This window comes from Conger conger, chromosome 9, assembly GCF_963514075.1.
Source record: "Conger conger chromosome 9, fConCon1.1, whole genome shotgun sequence".
In the NCBI taxonomy this organism is placed as follows: Eukaryota; Metazoa; Chordata; class Actinopteri; order Anguilliformes; family Congridae; genus Conger; species Conger conger.
Genome location: NC_083768.1, coordinates 57951319 through 57974659, shown reverse-complemented (window position 1 = coordinate 57974659; position 23341 = coordinate 57951319). Strand labels below are relative to the sequence as shown.

Below are 23341 nucleotides of genomic sequence, written 5' to 3'. Positions count from 1 at the left end.
ACACTTATTCCCGTGTTCAATCTGCACTTCATTGTACGTCGCTCTGGATTAGAGCGTCGGTTAAATGCCGTGTAACAACATGCACGTTCACTGTCGCCGAGTTGTCTGCATAAAGCTGTCCACTTAAATTAAGCTGCCTGCACTCCACACTGTGACCCACTAAAACTTGACCAATTCATGCTTTAATTATGCGAGTAACACGAAGGGAGAAATAGAATTTCCCTCTTTTCAAAAATACTGAAATGTGAAACAAAACTATGGAAGATATTAATTATCCTACAGGTTGCATATGCATCACAAACAGGCCAACTTTAAACTATGAATGGATGATTTTTAGCCAGAGATTGCATTAATGCGATGAAACATGCAATCTGGAACATCTGGAAAGCAGTGACGTGCAACCACAAGAAAAAATGGCATGTAAAAAATATATATATATAACTTAATAAAATGGAATTTTAAAACAAATTCTTTTAATTGGGTTGATCAGTAGAATATGAGCAAGCTCGGCCGCTCTGGTAAAAGGCCCCAGCAGGGAAATTAATATTGCAATAAAATAATTTTAATTGCACTAAAACCTAAAGCGGTGGCAAGTACTCTTGGACTTGTTTGTGAATATAGGCGCGTCGGGCTCGCCGTTTTCATTTTGCGTGCCTGAGTGGTACTTCAGACTCCGGTAGCAGGACTGGAGGGATGATACTTCACACGCACGAGCAGTGCCACATTCTGAAGGGAACCCTCGCCTGCCCCCTCACGCTCCGCCACAGTGCGATTAGTTCCCTTGACAACGACCGGAGTTTTTTTTTTTACAGAATCGTTACTCGTTCTTGGGAACTTTAAATCTAAAATGTATACCTAAAACACATTCCCTGTATTGTTTCCTATTTATTTTTCTTTATGAACGTTTGCCCTATGTACTTGCAATATTAAAATATATGAATAAGTAGCTACATAAATTAAAAAATAAAAATAAATAAATGTAGGCTATACTTACGGGGCGAAAATAAGGCAGGCCTTGGAGCTATTCACGCTATGACCCATTTGTAATAATGGTTTATGACAGGTTAGGCTGGATGGCTGGAGAGATGCTATAGCTACTGGATACATCAACAGGGCTTTCTTTCACAACCCACCTGCTTGTATCCTTCCGAAAATTACCCACTGCAACATTAATGTCCACACATGGGCAGGACACTCAGTTTAAATTCCATTTTTAAAAATAATGGAGCGTTAATGCAAAACCGTTACTTGTTAGAAAGTAGATGCGATCAGGAGGTACATCAACGTCAGTCAGAGCTGCCCACAAACAAGTTTGTCCATACAAGCAAATGTATTCTTCTGGGTGAGAAACATTACAATGGCACAGAAAAGAAAGATGAATAAAACCATGTTTAATTGTTTTATATTTATTTACAGAGTTTACTCAATGCCCCAATACAGTCATTAAGAAAGTGTAGTCATCGCAGGTGACGACAGACCTCTCCGCCATTTTAATTCTGCTCTCCCTGTTATACACTGTACAGTACATAATGGACCCACGTGAATCAAGACAGCAGGTGTAAAACAGCGTGTTCTGCCCTCCAATTCCATGTCACAACTTCTATCCAAGTAAGCCAATTCAGTACAGCGAACACGGATTCTACAAGGCCCACTTTAGGTGCTCCGGTGTAGTTTTCCCGATTATTACAATATTTGACAAATTTCCAAAAACTCCTCACTCATTTCTTCTATCATTGTTTCCATATGCGATTAAAATAAGAAAGAAAGAAAAAAGTCCTTTCTTTGCCATTTAAATCGGCCTTAAAAGTGTGAATGCAAGTGTATCCCCCTTCTTAAAAAACACGTCAACATAAAGATCATAACGCAAGAGCTGTGGCTGAGAAGGTCATTACAGAGTTATAAGTGCATGTTTCATTATTCAGTTACAATGATCAAATATGTTTATAGACGCCCCGGGTTTAACCCAGATTCGCAAACAGGGGAGACTGCTGGGGGTTCTTAGCCTTTTCAGAATATTTTGTGTATTTTTGAAAACGTTCATAAATAACACGCTGACTTCAGGATGAAACAGGCTTGCGATTCATTGAGATGAATAAATATGTATATTGCCCTTGAGCAAGGCCCTTAACCCTGCATTGCTCCAGGGCAGGATTGTCTCCTGCGTAGTCTAATCAACTGTACGTCGCTCTGGATAAGAGCGTCTGCCAAAATGCCATTAATGTAACGTAATGTGACAAACCGCCACGTCACATTGAGAGCCACGGTACGGTGAGATCGTGACTAAGACACAAATCCACGATTAAGTCCAGTCTTCACACCGCTTCATCCAAAAAGGTGCAGCAGGCACTGAACACAGCTGTGCGCTTCATACGAGCGGAGGGAACGGTCAGAAACCATAACAAGGCAGATCTTCCGACAACTCAGTCTAGGAGGGAGGACTGAACGTACACATGGTCCCACTATCGCTTTTATTTATTTTAAATACTTTACTTCAAACGAAGGGACGAGCAAGGATGGCCAGACCAACTATTCAGCTCTCAATCATTTAATCATTCCAATCATTTAACAATCTTACGAATGACAGCAGTTGTATTGTAGTAAAATTGCATATTGCAATTTCAATATCACCACCCATTTTAATCAATGTTCAATTCTATTATTCCAGATCTTTGGTTTGGAACGTGTTTTTTGGAAACTTTTCAGGGATCGCCAAATGCAATTACAACACTAAAAGAGAAAGTATTTCAAATACATATTTGACCCAGGCCTAGTTATGAGAGCTCTTTATTACAAAACATAAAGTCGTATGTACAATTACATTTTAGCAATTAGAAAAATGAATATAAGATGTATGTGGTCAGAACAGCCAAGCCAGATCAATCAAGCGATACAGTTTCACACCATAATCTGATATTCACAAGTTCACTTGTGACATGTGTCACTCTTTTGGGTGAAAGATAAGTCTCCACCTCCTATAGGCAAAAGTGTTGAGTTCCTAGTTTCACCGACTTCTCATATGAGAAGCACCAAATAATGATAATAATTACAACAGACGAATATCACAAATTTCCCTTCAAGTATGTACATTATCCATATTCAAAAACATCTCTCAAAAGAATAAATAGAATAAGAACAGCCACTTCATCACATTCGGTTTAGAACACGGATCTCAAACTCAGTCTTGGAGGGCCGCTGTGCCTGCTGGTTTTCACGTCTTCCTGGATTCAAGTGCTTAATTTAAGCCATCGATCTGAGTCTGCACACCAAGTCCCAAATCCAAACCAGCGGACGCTGTGGCCCTCCAGGAGTTTGAGACGCCCGCTTTATAATAATAAGGCTTTTAACGACTGCAGAGTGACACTCCGGAGTGCCCTGAGCAGTTTGAGGTTGTTCCGGAATCGGAGAGCGATTTCATCCAAATCGCCGAAATGGGCCGTTTGCGTTTTATCGCCAAACTGATAATTGGCCGCCATAGGCGCGCGAGGTAAACTGTTCCTTCAACGGCTCGTTTCGTAATTTCTCCGGAGAAGCCCTCTGACGGCGCCTGATTGCTAATGGTTCCACCGAACGATTAAAAAAAAAGAAGAAAATAATGCAAATTAACCTACGATAGGAGCACATGAAAGTGAGCGATTTGTCAATAAATAGAATTGCCTCAGTGAACCGCACTCGTACAGCAGGTAACTAGATAGTACAAAATATATATACAGCATTATCTAACCCAAAGAAAATACTTTCATTTTTTTTTTTTCCTTTTACTGTTTTTACTTTTTAGTTGTTTGTCTTTGGTAATTAGCATGTATAATTCTGTTCAAAGGGACTGGAGTCAAGACTGAAAAAGCCCCATGGTACTATGCAATCCAGGGCACCATATATAGTACATACAAGATACAAGGGCCGGTACTAGACATGATATTGGCAAGGGCGTCATCTGTATGAAGAAGTGGGGCCTGGAGGAGGGGGGGGGGGATCCCCAGAATCACCCACCGCCCACCATCTTGGCTGTGGTAGCCAGAGCCGAGCGGCTCTTCAGTATATTTTATCTCACCATTTACTGAGATGATGGTTTAATCTCACAAATTGTTGGACGGAATCATTACCACCACCTGCATTTAGTCAACAGTTAGGAGGAGTGGAGTCAAATGTAAGATCACACTCCCGCACGAACACCACAGTCCACCACCATTATTAAAAGAACAGCATGGCAGTGAAACGGAAAAAAAAAAGAATAAAACTGTTTTAACTGTTCTCATTCACAATATGAACTCTTCGGCCAATGACTGAACCCCCAGGCACTGCTTTGGGGTGGGAGGAGGTACTGCCAGCGCTGAGGGATACAAACAACCTTAAAATATTCACAAGATGGCCACTCCTTTCACAGCTTCCGTGTGCTCTCTGCAGTTTCATGCGTTAGAGGGCCTTCTGGAGCCAGAGATGTTTCATAGTTCAGAACTGAACTGCAAAATGCAATACTTTTTTTCCCTTGATAAAAAAACGTACAAATCAGACCGTGAAAGTGTGGCGTGGAAAACTAGCTACCACAAAAACTCGCCACTGACACTCCACCTCATTTAAAAAACTTAGTAAAAACGTATAATTACTTCGGGTACCAGGATACCGTGGTGGTGCTTGCCTCTCGTGTCATCTTGTGCAAACGTTTATTTTTACAGACTAAAACTGCAAACGCCCACCTGAGCCCAAGGACTGAGTGCCTATACGCGTCTGTCAGTGGATCGCAGTCTCGTTGGCCAATTAAAAACCGCGCTTATACGCGTCTGTCAGTGGAGCGCAGTCTCGTTGGCCAATTAAAAACCGCGCTTATACGCGTCTGTCAGTGGAGCGCAGTCTCGTTGGCCAATTAAAAACCGCGCAGTCCAGTTTCAGCCCAGCTGCAGCTGACGGAATGTTGGTGAAGAGATTCCGGAGCGGTCTTCCAGTGTTCCAGGTTCTATTGGATGAGGTTAGCGGGGGATCAGTACCGTTATTCAACAGGCCCCAGAATCCACTTCTTGTTATTCTTCCAAAGAAATGCTGGATTACACACAAATTAACGCAAGGCTATGTACACACTCAAGATAATTCAATATTGGGAGTCTGGATCACCTGCATTTGTCTTAAAGTAAACAAAAAAAAAAGGATGCCATTTGCAGGGCTCGTAGGGCGCATTAGACAGAGAGGGATTCCACTCCACTTGAGCATCCACAGCTGCTTGCGCCTACCTTAGTAAATAAAACGCACTCTGGAACAATGGCCACACAGACAGGGATGCCACTCTCCCTCGCGCCCCCTCTCTAAACTCAACTGTACCTCTCCCCTTCCTCCTCCTTCATGCCCCGAGTGCCCATGGTCCGGGACTCGGGCCCCAAACCGAGACCGGCCCCCACCGACACGCCCTCCAGCAAGCCGCCCATGGCGACAGGCTCCGCCTCCCCCTGAAAGTCCGCCTCCTCCACCTTCACCTGCCCCGCCTCGGCCAGGAACCCCTCCCCCTCCTCGAAGCCGTAGCCGTAGCCGTCGTCCAGCTCGTTGCCGGGCGGGGCGTTGCCCCCGGCGACCGAAGCGTCGTAACCGGGCGCCATGCCGGTGGCGGCCAGCCGCTCGCAGCGCGCCTGGTGCCGCAGGAAGCTGTCGCGCCAGATCACCTTCTTCCCGCAGAGGCCGCACTCGTAGGGCCGCAGGCCGCCGTGGGTCTTCAGGTGCTTGGTCAGGTGGTGCTTCATCTTGAAGGTCTTGGCGCAGACGGGGCAGGCGAAGGGGCGCAGGTTGAGGTGCTGCATCTTGACGTGGCGGTCCCGCATGCTCTTCAGGGTGTAGGCCTTGCCGCAGTGGCAGAAGTGCACCTTGCCCGTGTAGGGGGCGCCGGCGAGTGAGAGGGAGGAGGAGGACGAGGAGGACGGGACCGGGGGAGAGGAGGAAGGGGGGAACTGGGCCGAGGACGGGGACAGGTGGCGGCCGGGCGGCAGTGCACCTCCAGGCCCCTGGGGGGCGATGTTGGGCGGCGGCCAGCTGAGCTCCGGAGGCCCCAGGAGGTAGTCGCCATCGTCGGTAGGCGAGGTGGGGACCAGAGGCCTCTGGGAAACCTGCCCCGTGCCGTCCTCGATCTCGTCGTACGTCTGGCCACCGAACGACGGGCCGCTCCCGTCCGCGAAACGACCGAAGTCCGCCTCCTCCTCTTCCTCCTCCTCGTCCTCCTCCTCCCCGTCCACGGCCCTGCCGGCCGGCTGAAGCCAGGGGCTCGCCTGCCACTGCATCCGGCCGGAGAGGGCCGGGCCCGGGCAGGAGGGCCCGGGGACTGCGGCCTCTATCTCCGGCCCATGGGGGGGCCGAGTTTCGGCACCCCTCGCCTCCTTCTGCACCCCCTCGGGATGGCCCCGGACGTCCAGAGCCTCGCCCTCATCTCCATGGTACACGCTCGTGGGGTACTCTCCTGCAGGAAGACAAAGAGGTATGACCCAGCTGCACCCCCGCCAAGAGGGGCCATTTCAATTCAGTCACTTACGGAAATTAAAAAGGGAAATTGGTTACCGGTGTAACTGGAAAGAAGAAAAGCATAATGCTCGTTGCTTAATTCCGGTGACTGAAATTCAGCTAATTTCCTGAATTGACTGAACTTAAACAGAACTGACCCAAACCCAAGCCACGCATCCATGTGCTCATTCTGTTCCACATCGCACCAACTTACCCACTGCTGTCTGACACCACACTACATCCAGCCATTCCTAAACATTTCTTATTCCCCAGCCTGGAACAATAATATAATAACATTTCATTTATATAGTGCTTCTCATTTGCGGTGACAGATATCAGAACGCTTTTAAAAAAGTGATGAGAAAAAAATAAAAGATTTAAAGGAAGGCCTGGATTAAAAGCATCAGTAGATGGGGCAGTTCTAAGGTCAACAGGGAGGGAGTTCCAGAGGCGAGGGGCAGAACTAGGGGGGGCAAAAGCCTGTGAGGTTTTGTATTATACAATATTTTCCTGGGCCTGGGGGCCCAAACAAAGAGCAAAAAGACAATTTTCAGTCTTGACCCTAAACTGAAGGCACAGGGATCAGACTGATATCAGGGTGCCCTTACAGGTGAACATGTGAGCCGGCAGACCTCCAGCAGACCAGGGCTGAGGAGCCCCGAGTTTTATCGGGCGACTTCGTGCGACTCACCGGAATGTCCCGCCCTCTCCGTCCCGGCCATGCCTCCTGGCGCCGCCGGCACCTCTCCCATCCCTTCGTCCGCCTCCGTCCCTCTCTCCCTCTTCCTCCTGGGCTCCTCCTGCCTTCCCGCAAGCCCCTCCCCCTCCTCCACGTCCCCGCCCCCCCGCTCCCGCCCCCTCCCCAGAACCTTCTGGAAGTCCTCCGGGGCGGGGCCCTTGGGCCTCATCCTGGCCCTCAGGCGGCCGGCTTCGGCCGGGGGGCCGCCGGGGCAGTGGGCGGCGCCCACGCCGTGCTCCAGCCCCGCCCTGCTGTGGGCGTGGCCCGCGGCGTCGTGCGCGTGGGGGCTGGCCTTGCTGCTGCCCGGCAGCCACACCTCCTCGCAGCTGGAGTAGTCGCTCTCGGCCCCCGCGTTGGGGTCCAGCTGCGAGTCGGCAGGGGGCTGCGGGACGCCGGCCGGCGGAGGGGGGAGGTCGGCCTGGGCTTGCGGGCGGGGCCTCCCCCACCGGGAGAGCTGCTGGGGCCGCCTCCACGACGCCAGCGGAGGCAGCGAGTGACACTGGTCCTGCCCCCGGTCCCTCTCCTTAAGCTCCGCCCCCCGGAGCTTGTCGCCCCGCTCCCTCTCCAGATACAGGCAGTCGGTGCTGCTGGGGGACTGCTGCCTGGAGGGGGCGTTTTGGGGGTTACCGCCCCCGGCACCCCCGGCAGCCCCGGCAGCCCTGGGCCTCTTCAGGATCTCGGTGCACTTGTCCACGATGTGCCACATCTGCAGGAAACTGGCCACCGTCACGTAGTTGACGATGTCGTCGCGCACGATGCTGAGCTGGCCCGTGTAGGCGGAGCCCAGGACGCTCTCGAACGCCAGCGGGTCCATCACCGCCGGGAGTGAGACGGTGGTGACGTTCTTCAGCAGCACCTGAGCGGGGGAGGGAGAGGGAGAGGGAGAGGGAGAGAGAGAGAGAGAGATATGGAGAGAGCAATAGACTAGCTTAGAATTTATTTACTTTTTTTTAAGCTGCAGAGTGCCATCCTTTGCCACCAAACATGACACCAAACTGAAGATACTCAAGAACTGAAACCTCGACTGATAATCAAAGTAACTGTACGCAATGGGCAGGACTCGAGAGAGTGTGAGGCGGGTGTTCAGGCACTGCTCTTGGCTGGAGGCCTGGAGCAACAGCTTACACTAAAAAAAATATATATATATTTTTTTACATCCTATAAATATGGCAGGATGGCCAGTCACAGGCCATTCTTTAGCTGCAATCACCCCTGACATACCACCACTGTGTGACCCAGGGAAGCAGTGGAACAACCATCAACAGTGAGTAACAGGACTGATAAACACAAACACACACTCACACACAATGAGGCGCAGTTATGTGAAAGGCTGATGCACAGACAGAACGATACAGACGGAGAGGCGGACCTGGTCGTGGAAGTAGGGCGAGGAGGCGGCCAGAACGCAGCGGTGGGCCCTGAACACCTGGCCCTGCACCTGGATGGAGAGGTCACACAGTCTGCCCTCCTCCCTCTGCCGGTTCAGACTGTCCAGCACCGCCGCTCGCACACTGGGGAAGCACACTTGCACCACCGAGCCACCGGGGGCGCCAGAGGCACTGCTGCAGTCCTGATCCATGTTCGGCTGGGGGAGGAACAGGGTTTGATAGAGCTTATTTCTTGATTTTTCAGTTCCTCAGTGAGGTATACGGCAAAGTTATCTCCATTGGCACCATTGACACGAGTTGAAAACAAACTGAAACTGAGGATTTTAGAGCTCTACCTTTCCTACTAAGCAAGTGTCGCTGAGATGCAAAAGAAAAAGAAAAAAAAAGAAAAGAAAATAAACCTCACACAACACGATAGTCCCTAAAATTAAGCATTTTTATGTCAGCCAATGAAACATTCAGCACTTAAACCTAAGGAAAACACACAACAGCAGTGGGGGGAGAATGTCCTTGTCTGTATACAAGATATTAGTTCGCATGTTTGTGAATTCTCATTAGATAATTGCAGCTGGTAGAACTGCTCTTAATTTTAGAATGATACGAATAAAATACAATTTTGAATAAAATATCTGGACAGCCAGTGAAATATAAATGAGGTTGTAATACGACTAGAAAGCTTACAAATGCATGTCCGCCTAGGGGATCCACAAAACGTTATCTCTACCGACTAGGACACCCGCATATCATATTGCTACACTGAAAGAAGCTCTATGTGACAAGCTGTTGTAACTTTTTACCATTTTAGCACATAACGTACCAGGCAGACGTTTTGACATTTAATCGATGTAACTGTTGAGAACATCACCCTTAACGATCCGTTAGATACAAATAATACAGGAATAAAGAGTTTTCATAGCGTAATTATAGCTACGTTAACCATCTTATCCACCGGATTGATGCTCCACTCGAGTCCCAGGATTTAACCCTTACAAAAGGCCTTAGTCAAACTAGTTTGAAAATATGTCAGTTCCCGACTGTTGCGATGTAGCTCCATGTGCCCAATTCGATGTTATTAGTGAAGTGGCTACCTAGTGGAAATAAACTTGACCAATTAGCTTAGCTATAATGGCCAGAAAAGCGAGTAAAAGGAATGTGATAGCTAGCTAACCAGCTAATGGATTCGGAAAACTCCAGGTTACAGTTAGTCTACGTTTCGATAACACACCGAAGAACAGTGATCAAAAAGTGAATTTGACGAGTTGTACAACGAAATTCTTCCTAACTATCCTTGATGATAAGCTAAATTAGCTAACAACAAAACTGGGTTTGTAAGCTATCCATCTAGCTAACGTTAGCTGCTAGCTTGCAATGTGAAACATACCTTTTTATGGAAATCCTCACGGAATGCGAATATAAAATCAGAATTTCTAATATCCCGATATGCTTAACACGCCGATGAACCCGGGCAAAAAGATGATAGTTTTAACCCCAGCAAAACAGAAATAATTTGGAATTGCACATCTGTAGTTCTACCCACATAGCCCACTCTGTTTTCGAACATTCAAGTAGCCAGCTAGCTAGCCGTACCTCAGCTATCTGACTCAGATGATATCGCCCATTTCCACAGAGAGCAGTGGTGGGTGTTGGGTGTGAAAAGTTGTCTTGCTAGCCAGGTCCCCAAGGAAATTATTCATTTTTAAACGAGCTGCTTGCTCTAGCTATAGCTAAACGACCAAAGGTGCAAAATAGATGCGCAGTGAAATCAGTGGCAGATAATTCAGAGCTAAACTCCTGCTTTCAGTTAGCGATATGTTAAACATGTAGGCTGTTTATGCTAACATCTTGTTGGATATGTCTTTGCAAAAGATGTACGTTTAATTGTCAACCAAGAAAACGTGAACATAATGAATACACGCTGAAATGCATTCTACAATGCATGGGATTTTATTTGCATCTACGACTGTATATTTACGTTACACATTTTGACTCGTATTAAAAATACATAGCTACATCTTACAAACAAATTAAGTAGATAGTACCAAAAATGAACTAAGGGCACAGAAGGCGTAAGTTTATTAGCTAGCGAAAACAAGCAGTCACAGCCAGGCTAAAACTTGGTCGTGGTTGGTTATTTTAGCAGGACAATGGTCCAACGCGTTCCCCAGACCCTCAAAACGGTTAACTGACCACAGAATCAAGCGACTGAAGCCAGAGAAGAAACTCCTTCCTTTAATATCTCAAGCTCATGGCCATCCCAGCTCTCTGACCAAAACCCCAGCAAAAACCTGTGGAGAGGGAGGGCAATCGAGTCCACCAACGCTAATATTTCGGACAACTAGCAAATAATCGTTGTTGAACACAGTCTCAAAACAAGGTCTATGTTATGGACAGTTTCATAAAAAGTGTGGCAAATAATTGATCGATTGAATTTGTAATAATAATTTTTATTACACGTTTGTCACAAAAAAATGCTCTATTTTCTTTTTTTTGTCAGAAAAAAACGAACCAATCGGATTATATTTTTAAAATGTTTGGAATTACAGCCCTCTTTCCTGATTGGGTAGTTTGTAAATGTATTGTAATATCATTGGCTGTTCCCGAAATGATGGGTGGAGATAGATGACTGACGGTCAAATTAGACCAGTCGTATTGCAAAGGTCGGAAGCTGCGTAAAATGTTTTCTGTTTGAAATTTCAAACGGCCGCGAATGCGCGAAGCTCTGGCTGATCAACTTTGGAGGTAAGCGGGGAATTCATTGGATAAGCAAAATAAATGCGTATAGTCATTTATTTTATTATCAACTAGGGGGCTTTTTAAAATATATATTTCCAAGTAATAATTAAGCCATCTCCGTGTAGTGATGCTGATCGCTAAATAGTTTTTTCTCAGCACGACACCAAGCTTGCTAGCTAACTTTTAGCTAAGTTAACTTTCTGGAGTGGAGAGTCCATAACGTCAACTAACTATTTAGCTAGCTAACTAGAATAATTTGGCAATTTAACAGTTGACGTTAATCCGGTTAATGTAAGCTGTCTGGTGCACGCCGGCAAATGGTTTCGCAAACGAGTGTAACGTTATCCAGCTCGTTAATGTTATCTAGCCATCTAAAATTCCAGGCTGGAAGGGTGTAGTTAGCTAGCTAACTTACGAAAGGCTACAGTACGAAATGATTTGGTTTGCTGTATCGTTAGCGGAGCAAGCTAACTATTGTAATGTATAACGGACCATGACCATGGCATAGCAAAGACACAGTTCCGATCTGTTGTAATTCTAATGCCACTTCACTTCATTGGCAAAGTCAAATGTCAAGCGCTGAACGTTACTCGTTTTATTGCTGTAACGTTTTTTCTGACTAGTCTTGTTGGCAAGGAGATGGTGAGTTAATTGCCCGAGATGCAACCAACTTGTTTATGTAGCTAGTTTTTAATTTGCATCAGTTGTTTAACTTGGCTCAAATATTTCGCAGTGCATGATTAAGATTAACACTTTAGCCAAGTTTTGTTAAATTTCAACTGTGAGGTTAGCTAGCATGCTCTGATTGTTTACTGAGGCCACTCTACATCAACAAATGGCAAGCCAATGTAGCTAGCTATAGTTGCTTTGTGTTTTTATATTTGGCTCAATGGGTGTGTTTGGTGACAGGGTTTTGTTCTTGTGCAGCTATGAAACTGAATCTCAGGCAATTTGTCCTTTTTTAAAAATGTATTTCAGGGACTCCAACATGAACAAAATGAACAAAGAGGTGAGTTTATCTGGTCAGCTGATTGTCCCCCTCCGGTTTTAACTTGTGTTTGAGATATTTCAACGCAGCCCTTTCTTATTTTAGCCTGCGGCCCAAATGTGTCTGAAAATATTTTTAACACGAGTCTACTGTGTTTTTATCAGTGCTGTAGTCCATTCCGTCTTGACTCCCGAGTTAGCTGCATAACGTCCCTAACGGATGACTTTCGTTCCTCCAGAATACTGGTTCGCGGCTGCCTGTAATTTCAGCCAAGAGGGCTCTTACCAGCAGCACCGAAAGCTACGAACAGCAGCCAGCTCAGGTAAATATGCATAAAATATTAATAAATGTTTATTACATCAGTTGTCCTTCCAGCGTGTAGTAGGAGCACGCCCCTGTGTGTGGAATTTGAGTGCAATGAGCTCCTGTGCAATGATGTCCAATCTGGACATCACTTGGATCAGAATCCGCTTCACTGGCCAAGCGTGCTCACATACACACGAAATTTGACTACGGAATGGTGTCCAACAGACCATACAAAACGAGCAGGTTTAGCTAACGGTTTGGAATCTACTAAAGTAATCCAGGAAGATTCAAGCAGAATCCTGGCAAATTAAGTTATGCATGTGGGAATAAAACAAATTAATTAAAAAAGGACTTTAGTATTTTCTCTCAAACTAGCTGCTCGTCGCTGCGAATTGTCGGGAAATGACATTCACTGTGCGCAACCGTTTGTCCCCGCCCGCAGAAGAAGATGCGGAAAGTGGACCCAGAGCCCGTGAAGCCGGCGGTCAGCGTGGCGGGCACCGCGCGCCGTCCTGCGGCCGCGCAGCAGCGGAATGCAGGTGAGCGGCGCTCCGGCACTCCACGCCTCATTACCGATGCTGTTCTCTGCGTCGTGCCGGCTGCTCTGTACGAGCTGGCCTTGGAAATATCGGTTTGTGGATGGGGATTATTGGCTGTTTTAGTCCCCTGTAACTGGGCTGTTGATGACTCCTCGCTGATGGCTGGTCTGGTCGTTGTCCCACAGGCCAGTCCCTCCGGCCCGCTCGAGCTGCGACCGTAGCTGCCGGTCCCACCAAAGGTGAGTCCACACCGCGCTCGTTTGGGCTGAGTCAACGCTGCGCCCGTTACGTTCTGTAGGGGAAATGGGGGCAAATGACTGCATCCAGATATCTGAATCTATGCCTGGTTTGTGAGCCCTGAGCTGTTCTCAGGCGAATTTCTAACTCGGGTCTCTTTCCCCACCCTCAGTTGTTCAAAAGCGGCCGATCGCCTCTGTGACAAAGCCAGGTAAGACGGATTCAGGTTCGTTCCTCGCATGTGTTGAGCGTGCAGTGTGAGAGTCCTAATTCGTGCAGTGACCTTGTTGAAAAGAAGCTGAGCGAGTATGCGGTGAGCTTCATTAAGATGCGATGTAATGAGGCGATTTAAGAAACTAAAATAAATAAATAAAGGTTTTATTTATATTATTAGGGTTTTGCTCTGACTAAAGTTGTGCTTGTATGTATGGATGGTCCCAAGAGTGCCATATGACAGTTAAAAGTAACTACTGTACCATCTCAAGAGTGCCAAATGGCACTCTGGTTGAATAAGGACCATCAAGGTTCAATCAAAATGGCTGCTGTACTACTGTTTTACCACCGTACGTGGCGCGCGTTCCCCTCAGCTCCTGCGGGCACCGGCGGGTCCCGCCGTCCCGCCTGGGACCTGAAGGGGAAGGTGAGCGACATGGAGACCAAGGTGCACCTGTACCAGGCCCGGGCCAAAGCCGCAACCCAGGAGAACCAGGGCCTGCAGGAGTGCGTGGTGCGGTCCCAGGAGAGGGAGGCACAGATGGAGGAGGAGATGCAGGGCTTGAGGCAGAAGCTGAGGTGCGAGGGCTGGGCGGGGGTATTTTGGGGTCCTCAGCCGTGGGGCACGAGAGCTGCTGAGGCCTGCTCGTTCTGTTTTCATCTGAAAGGTCCCATATTCTACACCTTTCTAGTGCTTTATTTTATGCCCTGATATACATTAGAAGTGTGGGTTTTTTTAAAGTACCGAAACGACAATCCCTATCAAGTTACACATGTCCATTCTCCAGCGCCTCTTATGAGCTTTACCAAGAACAGACTGTTTTTAGTGACCGTATCTTTAAGGCTCATTTAACATAAATTAACCTCTGTTCTGATTGGTTGACTAGCACCATCAAACTGAAGGCCGTCTGTGCCGAGCGCTCTGATTCGCTCAGGCTCTTAAGGCGGGCCGCGCTGAAGCACTCGAGCGCATCGTGATGTCACAACTTCACGGAAGCGTCATACGGATATCAGGAAGCGGGTGTGGGAGAAAGGCATCATGGGACATGCGGTCTCTGCAGGGTGAGCGAGAGGGAGCTGGCGGACCTGCGGCAGGTGCGGGAGCAGCTGGAGGGGGTGACTCAGGAGAGGGACGGTCTGAGTAAGGACCTGGCCCTGCTGGACGATCAGCACCGCGCCCTCCTGGCCCTGAGGAAGAGCCTGGAGTCTGAGCTCGCCAACGTGCAGGTAACCATGAAACACAAACATTTATCCCAGGCAAACCGCAACTGCATGACGGGAATAGCAACGCTGCCCTTTGTCTAAATCGAAAAGGAGGTCCAGTTTAAATAAAAAAATAATAAAAACTGACTTGCCAAACTTGTAATTAAGGGAGCGAGATGTGTGTAACTGGTTGTGGTCGTCCATAAACCCAGCTCTCCGTGTCTGTGTGAGTGACTGTGTGTGTGTGTCTGTGTTTATGTGAGTGTCTGGGTGTGTGTGTTTGTGAGTGACTGTGCGTGTGTGTGTGTGTGCGCGTGTCTGTGAGTGACTGTTTGTGAGTGGTGCGTGTGTGTGTGTGTGTGTCTGTCTGTGTTTGCGCGCGCGTGTGTGTGTCTGTGTTTGCGCGCGCGCGCGCGTGTGTGTGAGTGGTGCGTGTGTGTGTGTGCGCGCGGGCGCATGCGTGTCTGTGAGTGGCACGTGTGTGTGTCTGTCTGTTTGTGAGTGGCGCGTGTGTAACGGTGGCTGTGTGTGTGCGCGCGTGTGTGTGCGTGTCTGTCTGTCTGAGTGGCGCGTGTGTAACGGTGGCTGTGTGTGTGTGTGTGTGTGTGTGTCTGTTTGTGAGTGGCGCGTGTGTAACGGTGGCTCTGCTCCCCAGACCCAGCTCTCTGTGCGGAGCTCCTCGCTCAGCCGCTGCCAGGAGTGTCTGAAGGAGGCGCAGGAGACTGTGAGGAGTCTGCAGGAGCAGGTGGCCTCGCAGGCTGAGGAGATCTACAGCGGAGAGATGGAGCGCAGGAAACTGCACAACACCATTCAGGAGCTCAAGGTCAATATCTCTACCTCCCTCTCTGTCTCTCTGTCTGTCTCTCTACCTCTCTCTCTCTCTCTATACCTCTGTCTCTCTCCCTCTCTCTCTCTGCCTCTCTGTCTCTCTCTGCCTCTTTGTCTCTGTCTCTCTACCTCTGTCTCTTTGTCTCTGTCTCTCTACCTCTCTGTCTCTTCCTCTCTCTGTCTCTACCTCTCTGTCTCTCTCGAAAATTAATATTTAAAAAGACTTGAGAGAACCACAGGGAAAACTTTAAAATATGCCTTCATGCATCTATCAATGCAGGTCTGTTGCTTGCTGATTTATTTTAAAAAAACACAAAAAAAGGTATTGAGGGAAAGATGTGTAGAGAGAGGAAGAGTTTGACCGGTTCCTCTCCTGGTTGCAGGGAAACATCAGGGTGTTCTGCAGAGTACGCCCCCTGCTGCCCGTCAGCCAGTCCTGCATGGACCACATCCAGTTCCCTGCCCATGACAACACGGCTCTGAAACTGGCCAAAACCGAGGAGGTAACGCAGTGCGCACGCATTCCTGCATCACAAACTCTGGTCATTAAAAAATATATAATAATAAATAAAATAAAAATAATAAGTAATACATGCACCCAAGCTTTATCCTGCACGGTTCACTCTAATTCAGCCTCTAATGAGGCTCACTGACAACTGAACCTTTAGTTCCCGAACCATTACACTACACTCATCTTATGAGTCACGCTGTGTGTGTGCGTGTGTGTTTATGCGCGTGTGTTTGTGTGCATGTGGGTGTGTGTGTGCATGTGTGTGTGTGTATGTGGTGTGTGTGCGTGCGTGTGTGCGCGTGTGTGTGTATGTGGTGTGTGTGCGTGTGCGCGTGTGTGTGCGCGTGTCTCTCCCGCAGTCTCACACGGGCCGCAGCGAGGACACGCAGAAGAGCTACAGCTTCAGCTTCGACCGCGTGTTCGGGCCCCAGGCCTCCCAGGAGGCCGTGTTCGAGGAGATCTCCCTGCTGGTGCAGTCCGCGCTGGACGGCTACAACGTGTGCTGCTTCGCCTACGGGCAGACGGGCAGCGGGAAGACGCACACCATGGAGGGCGGCGAGGCGGACGAGGCCCAGGGCATGATCCCGCGCGCCGTGCAGCAGGTGTTCCGGGCCGCACGCAACCTCGCCCCGCAGGGCTGGCAGGTAACCCGGCAACCGTCTCCCCCGGCAACCGCTGAGCCAGAGCCCGCCTGCGGGGGCGCCCGTCAGGGTCCGGAGTCCATTGGGGTGGGGGGGTGTGCCCTTTAACCTTTTAACCCTTCGACTCTTTGAAGAGTATGGTTATTGGAATGTTTCTTTCAACATTCCAGATTGGTGTTCCGGAACCATTGTTACACCAGTGTTAGAATGTTCAGTTTGAGGACGTTCCAAATCGCACGTTTGTGACCTCGCACCTTAAAGGGTTAATTACTGTTACGAAAATGTCTGTTAAATGGCCAGTGATCCCTGTCCACACGATAAAATTGATCATGATCTCACCTCACCCTTAAAGTTGGTTAATGTTGTTTGTGGATTTTTGCTGGATCATCAATTGAATTTCTGTTCGTTTGACCGAATGGACTGAACACCCCCCATCCTAACGGGCGTCTTCCCTCTCTCAGTACTCGTTTGTCGCCAGCTTCGTGGAGATCTACAACGACACGCTGCGCGACCTGCTCTACACGGGCAAGCCCAACAAGAGGCCTGAGCACGAGATCAAGAAGACCGCCAGCTCCGAAATCACCGTCACCAACCTGACCTACCAGAAGGTCACCACCGAGGACGAGGTACAGGACAATCTCCGATCTCAACACCCCAAACGGGAAGAGTTGGCCCACACGCACCAGCCTTCTCTTCCTGGATTTAGTGTCTTAACATGTCCACAAAACGTTCGCAAAGCAAACAGCGTGTTAGCGTTTTTATTGAAAAAAATTCATGAATTTAAGTCCCTAGCCCCTCCTGTGGTCAGCTCTTTTACAAAAAACATGGCAATTAGACCCTAAAATATGCATACTTATACCTGAACTGCCATCGTTTTACTGTGGACCAAATCGAAAGCTCCAAGATAAGAACCTCAACCAACACAAAAAATGTGAAAAAGATTAATGTATTCATTTCTTTGCTCCACTGTCCTTGGGACAGGTCTCCTCGACAAAATATGCTCGTATTGACAAGACTTCCTGGTTTCGCAAACAATTGGTGTCTCCCCGTTCCCAGGTCTGCAGCCTGATCCTGCTGGCCAATCAGAACCGCTCGACCGCGCGCACCAACGTGAACGACCGCTCCTCCCGCTCACACTCCGTCTTCCAGTTGGACATCGAGGGAGAGAACGCGGGAAGAGGGGCCAAGTGCAAGTGTGAGGGCTTTTTTTTCTGTTCTCTTGACCGTTTACCGACCCCCATCCCTTTGGGCCACTGAAAGTATAGACCCAATAAGTTGTTTTATATTTAAACATTACTTTAGACGCAGAACTTCCTATGCAGAAGTTGCTGGCAGGTGATATCGGATTCCATTTCCTGGAAGCAATTGGGTTTCCTCCAATCAAATCCATCCCTAAGCTCTACGACTTGGCTTCTTTATGACATCACTGTCCTGTGGAATGTAGAATACGGAATACCCCCCACAATAACACGGTTTGGGCGGCACGGATGGTGCAGTGGGCAGCATTGCCCCCTCACAGCAAGGAGGTCCTGGGTTTGAATCTCGGTCGGCCGGGGCCTCTCTGTGTGGAGTTTGCATGTTCTCCCCGTGTCTGTGTGGGTTTCCTCTCACAGTCCAAAGACATGCAGGTTAGGCTGATTGGAGAGTCTAAATTGCCCGTAGGTATGAGTGAATGGTGTGTGTGCTCTGCGATGGACTGGCGACCTGTCCAGGGTGTATTCCTGCCTTTCGCCCAATGTATGCTGGGATAGGCTCCAGCCCCCCTGCGACCCTGTTCAGGATAAGCGGGTTAGGATAATGAATGAATGGATGGATGGATGGATGGATGGATGGATGGATGACACGGTTGAGTTCAGCCGCACTAATGGAAGTGTCGTCACGGGACTGGAGATGTAAACTGGCGGTGTGCCGCTATGCAGCGTGCAGTCACAGGGTGTGTTGTCTGTGGTTGTCTGTAGTCTGTGGTTGTCTGTAGTGGTCTGTAGTGCTGCTGGTCTTACTGTGCTGCTGTGTGTCCAGCCTCTCTGTGCCTGGTGGACCTGGCAGGCAGCGAGCGCTTGCAGAAGAGCCAATCGCAGGGCGAGAGGTTCAAGGAGATGACCGCCATCAACGGCTCCCTCTCCAACCTGAGCCTCGTCATCACCGCCCTGGCCAATAAGGTGGGTCGTCTCTTTAGACGCGAGGGGCGGGGCGTGTCGGAAACGTGCACTCGGGGTGACATTAGCTCAGTCGTCAGGCGGTTCGATCTCCCACCCTGGGCGTGTCGACGTGTCCCTGAGCGAGACGCCTAACCCCCATCGCTCCCAACGAGCTGATTGGTACCTTGCATGGCAGCCTATCACCGTTGGCGTGAGTGCGTGTGTGTGAGGATGTGTATGTGTGTGTGAACTGGTGAATGAGAGGCATCCATTATAAAGCGTTTTGGATAAACATGCTCAATAAATGCAGTCCATTTAGCATTTTCTCTGCATTGACCAGTGGAATTTCCCTAACTCACTTCATTTATTTTAATTTTTTTAAGGAGAGTTACATTCCCTACCGCAACTGCAAGCTGACTTACCTGCTGCAGAACTGCCTGGGAGGCAACAGCAAGACGTAAGTAGGCATCCTACAGCCGTTTACCCAGCTCAACCTGGCCTAGCGTAGCCAGTACTGAACAAGGTTAAAGGTACAATAGGTAAGATTTTTGTGTTAAAACATTGTTACAAGACCATTGTAAATCACTTCCTATCATTGAGAAAGGCTCACTGACATGTTGACTCACCCTCTGCCCGTGTTTATAGTCCTTAAATTCGGGTTTCAAAATATGCAGTTGGCAGACCGACACTGTGGGATAAACAGTGTTGTGGTTTCAGGGTTTTTCTTGCTGCAATTCCTCTCTTGACCGTTACAAGTCTGAAATTACCTATTGTACCTTTAATATAATGGGCCTGGGGAGAGAACTGCAGATTACATCGGTAACAACCTATAGAATAGGTCTTGTTCCACTGCCAGTTGATGTTTTTGCTTGCATGTTTTTGTTTTTTTGGGGGGACTAGTCCTGACTCTGAAGTCTTGGTCACTGACCAGGACCATGAACAGTTACATTACATTACATTATTGGCATTTGGCAGACACTCTTATCCAGAGCGACGTACAGTTGAGTAGACTAAGCAGGAGACAATCCTCCCCTGGAGCAATGCAGGGTTAAGGGCCTTGCTCAAGGGCCAAACGGCTGTGCGGATCTTATTGTGGCTACAGCGGGAATCGAACCACCAACCTTGCGTATCCCAGTCATTTACCCAAACCACTACGCTACAGGCCGCCCAGTTGAGGCCTAACTACAGTGGAATTGCCTGCGATGCGTTCTGCAGTTGATGTGTGTGTGGGAAGGCCAGTCATTGGCGCTCTGTGAGATTCCTGAAAGGCACTCACACTTGTTCTCGCCTGTCCTGCAGCCTGATGTTCGTCAACATTGCCCCAGAGGTGGAGAGCTTCGGAGAGTCCCTGAACTCCCTGCGGTTTGCCAGTAAGGTGGGTACCCTCCGGGGCCTTCCCCGAGTCCGTTCCTGCTGCTGGACAAAGCGGCCGTGTTTCCAGCTCACGCAAAAGCTCACTTGGTTCAGTATAAGTTTTCCAGCGTGCATTTCTATCAACTGCTGTTTTTAGAATGTTCTGAAGAGGGCGCAACAAGAGGACATAATCAGGAGTGCCTGCTTGCTGTGGTTTAGATTCCCACCTCTGCACTGTGCAGTAGGCTGTAGGCCCCAAATGGCCTGTGTTAGTGGGGGCAGGGCGGCTCCTCCTCCTGCTTTCTCACCTTGGACGGGTGCTCTGAGGGGTTAGGAGGATGCATGCGGAAGACCACCTCAACATTGGGCGGCATTTGATTTTGTGTGCAGATTTGTGCTAACGGAGGTGTGTGTGTGTGTGTGTTCTGTTTCAGGTCAACGACTGCGTGATAGGGACTGCGTCGGCAAACCGAAAATAGAGCACCATTTTCTGACGAATATCCTGCTTTCGTGGCTTTTTAACTCCCCACCCCACACCCCCCTTTTATTATTTTTTTAAAAGGTATTTTACTGAAGAAATTGAAAAAATGTGTTTCAAATGGCTATACCCATTGGTCTTATTTAGCGTTGCCTTTTTTCAATAAAACGTTCCAAGTCTCAATAAAAACATGTGCGTTTGTGGTTGTTCTGTAAGCCGTTCCTTGACTGAAGACAATATTGTGACAGTATTTGTGTGTCCTTTACCCTTATCAGTTTGCAAAATGAGTGTTGACGGTGGTGCATGCAGGAGAAATGTTCCATGCTTAGGTGTGTTCCAGACAAATGGTTTTGGATTCAAATATTTTTCTGTGCTCGGCCAGCCAAGAGGACCAGGAGGCGGGGCTTGCACTTTGAGAGCATTTAATAGGTTCTAATTCACCAGACAAGCTCAGTAAAGTGTAGACAAGTATTTGAATCCAAAAATGGCCCTTGCTTCATTTTCACGTGAAACCTGGACAACTGCAATGGACCAATGAAGTGAAATATGGACCAAGTAATCCTTTTGCAGGCAATACATGAGCAATTAAAATGTATATACATTTTAAGATGGGAATACTTTACATTTCTACAATTTCTGTGTCCCGTAAAAGCTACAAAATACGCTAACGGTTCCAAAGCTAAACTGGGGCGCTTTTCCCACGCAGAACTAGCGGAACAATTTTCCAAAATGGCTGCTTGTAGGGTTAATGCTTTGCCTCACCTGAGTGGGTTTCTTCTGTGCTGGGCTCGCGACGAACCGGCCCCTTTTAGTCGGCCAACTAAACGCGCTGTCTGGGACCTTAAAGGCGGTGCACGGCGGCTGATCTCAGAAAATAATGGGAGGTTTAGGAGTCGCAACCAGTTGAAAATAAAACGAAGCCACAGCTCCTGGACCGGTTTGAAGTGGCGGTGGACGTGCAGCTATTATTTTCACCGTTTGGGAACGTCTATTGGAAAAGTAGGTTTGATTTATTCCGTTGGCAGCAGGCAATAGACGTATCCAGCTATGGTTGGCTAGTGCTAATTAGCAAGCTACTGTCTAATGACAAGCTGGCTAACTAGTGAGTATGGTAGTAGTGGTCTCAGAATTGAAATATGACTGGGTCTAGCTAGCCTAATTTGTATTCAAAATCATTTGATGCACGACAATCATGTTCGCTGGCTAGCTGCCTGTCACGTCAGCTGAAGCTAGTTTTGCTAGCTGCACAGTGCACACAACATTTGGATCCTTGGCTAAATGCGTTGTGCAGTCCTTCAGGATGATGTCGAATTATTGTCGGCTAGATGCTTCATGCACGTGTGCATTACTGTGTCAAAGTGTTTGGGAGTGTGATTATTGGACTTGTGCTGCCACAAGTAACCGCTCGAGTATCAGACTGGTTTGTAGCGAAGCCAACAGTGCGTAGCCATGGCGTGTTCGCTAACTTTCGATCCAGATGTGCATATCAAGTTTCTGAATAATAGATAGCATTTGGGTTGAAACGATAATGCATACCAATTGTTGGTTGTTGAAACCTTTTCCGAGTCTGTTTATTTGTCCCTTTGTTCGCTATGAGCTGGTTTACGTCTCGAGTGTTATTGGGTTTGTCCGCAGGCATGGTTTCCTACACTTGTCTGTAAAAGTGTGCTTTACCGTTGTCTTAAATATTTGCTAGTAATTCATTGTGTCATTTTGTGGCTGTTTGCGGAATACCGCTTATATTTGGGGTGTCCATACGTTAACGTACCTTAATGATGCTTGTTAGCTTGTACATTCATTGTTGTGTATGAAAACGACAAACTTTGTGAACCCTCGTTCATAGTGTCAGTTACACCGTTATAGAACTGGTATTCAGTTAATTTATTTCATTAATTTGTTAATATGACCTTTCGCGACGTTTTTGCATTGCCTAGCTAAACATGTCCAGTGTGACAGCTAAAAAAATGAACGTAGCGCAACAACCGTTTAATAATTAGTGGTCTGTCTGCAGGGATTTTTTTATTTTTTTAAAAACAGACTTTGAGTCTGAATTTTTGTAAACGGGAGACAGAATGTTCAAATAAAAAGCAACCCGTTTGTACATAAGAGCGCTTCACTGAGTTTTCCTATGGAAACTACCACAGGCTGGCGCTAGCCAATGATGTCACTCAAGATTCGTTCTTAATCACGTGAAAATCTCCTTGGCGATGACGTGTTGGAGGACAAGCAGCCATTAGAAACCCATTAATTTTGTGGTCAAACACAGGGGTTACACTGGGCCTAGATTAGATGGCATCCATGGATGGTTGCCCAGTCAACATCAGTTTTCTTGGATGGTTGACCTGTAATCGAAGAAAACAAATATCTAACAGGGGAACATCACTACTGCAGCGACCCTCTGCCTGCCCTCTGTAGGACCAGCTATACTTCAGTTCTAAGTTAACTAACAAAAGCGACGAGTATAAGCTACAATGCAACGAACAGTTATATAGCCTACACCTACACTCAGCAGGTGTAATCACACAGTCACTAACGGTAAAACATACTTTCTGCACACAGCATAATTTTTTGGTAACAC

The 23341-nt window shown here is 48.0% G+C and overlaps 3 protein-coding genes across 7 annotated transcripts in view; 2 read left to right on the top strand and 1 right to left on the bottom strand.

Moving 5' to 3' along the window:
- Positions 1 to 1390: 1390 nt before the first annotated feature.
- zbtb22a (zinc finger and BTB domain containing 22a) lies at positions 1391 to 11133 on the bottom strand. Of its 3 annotated transcripts, none has more exons than XM_061253413.1 (4): positions 9977 to 11133; positions 8577 to 8792; positions 7160 to 8063; positions 1391 to 6427 (listed from the first exon to the last, which is right to left on the bottom strand). In XM_061253413.1, exons 2-4 carry the CDS (start codon positions 8784 to 8786, stop codon positions 5298 to 5300), a joined length of 2244 nt encoding a protein of 747 aa, XP_061109397.1. In that variant the 5' UTR covers positions 8787 to 8792; positions 9977 to 11133; the 3' UTR covers positions 1391 to 5297. The 3 variants fall into 3 exon arrangements, with proteins under 3 accessions (XP_061109397.1, XP_061109398.1, XP_061109399.1); XM_061253414.1 differs by having other exon boundaries at positions 10183 to 11133; XM_061253415.1 differs by having other exon boundaries at positions 10783 to 11133.
- An 88-nt stretch (positions 11134 to 11221) lies between these two features.
- kifc1 (kinesin family member C1) lies at positions 11222 to 20952 on the top strand. Its single transcript, XM_061253420.1, has 17 exons — positions 11222 to 11334; positions 12307 to 12337; positions 12555 to 12638; positions 13065 to 13161; positions 13347 to 13400; positions 13571 to 13609; positions 13986 to 14190; positions 14673 to 14838; positions 15470 to 15637; positions 16026 to 16145; positions 16513 to 16797; positions 17256 to 17420; positions 17851 to 17989; positions 18814 to 18953; positions 19316 to 19389; positions 20232 to 20307; positions 20720 to 20952. Exons 1-17 carry the CDS (start codon positions 11303 to 11305, stop codon positions 20762 to 20764), a joined length of 1920 nt encoding a protein of 639 aa, XP_061109404.1. The 5' UTR covers positions 11222 to 11302; the 3' UTR covers positions 20765 to 20952.
- A 298-nt stretch (positions 20953 to 21250) lies between these two features.
- Positions 21251 to 23341, top strand: part of zbtb22b (zinc finger and BTB domain containing 22b) — a 6073-nt gene continuing 3982 nt past the window's right edge. The window contains exon 1 of one of the 3 annotated variants that reach the window (XM_061253417.1): positions 21251 to 21355. In XM_061253417.1, coding sequence (XP_061109401.1) covers positions 21310 to 21355 — 46 coding nt within the window. In that variant the 5' untranslated portion in view covers positions 21251 to 21309. Of the gene's footprint in view, positions 21356 to 21575; positions 21763 to 23194; positions 23299 to 23341 lie in introns of those variants that run through there. The other 2 variants (XM_061253418.1, XM_061253419.1) reach the window with 2 other exon arrangements.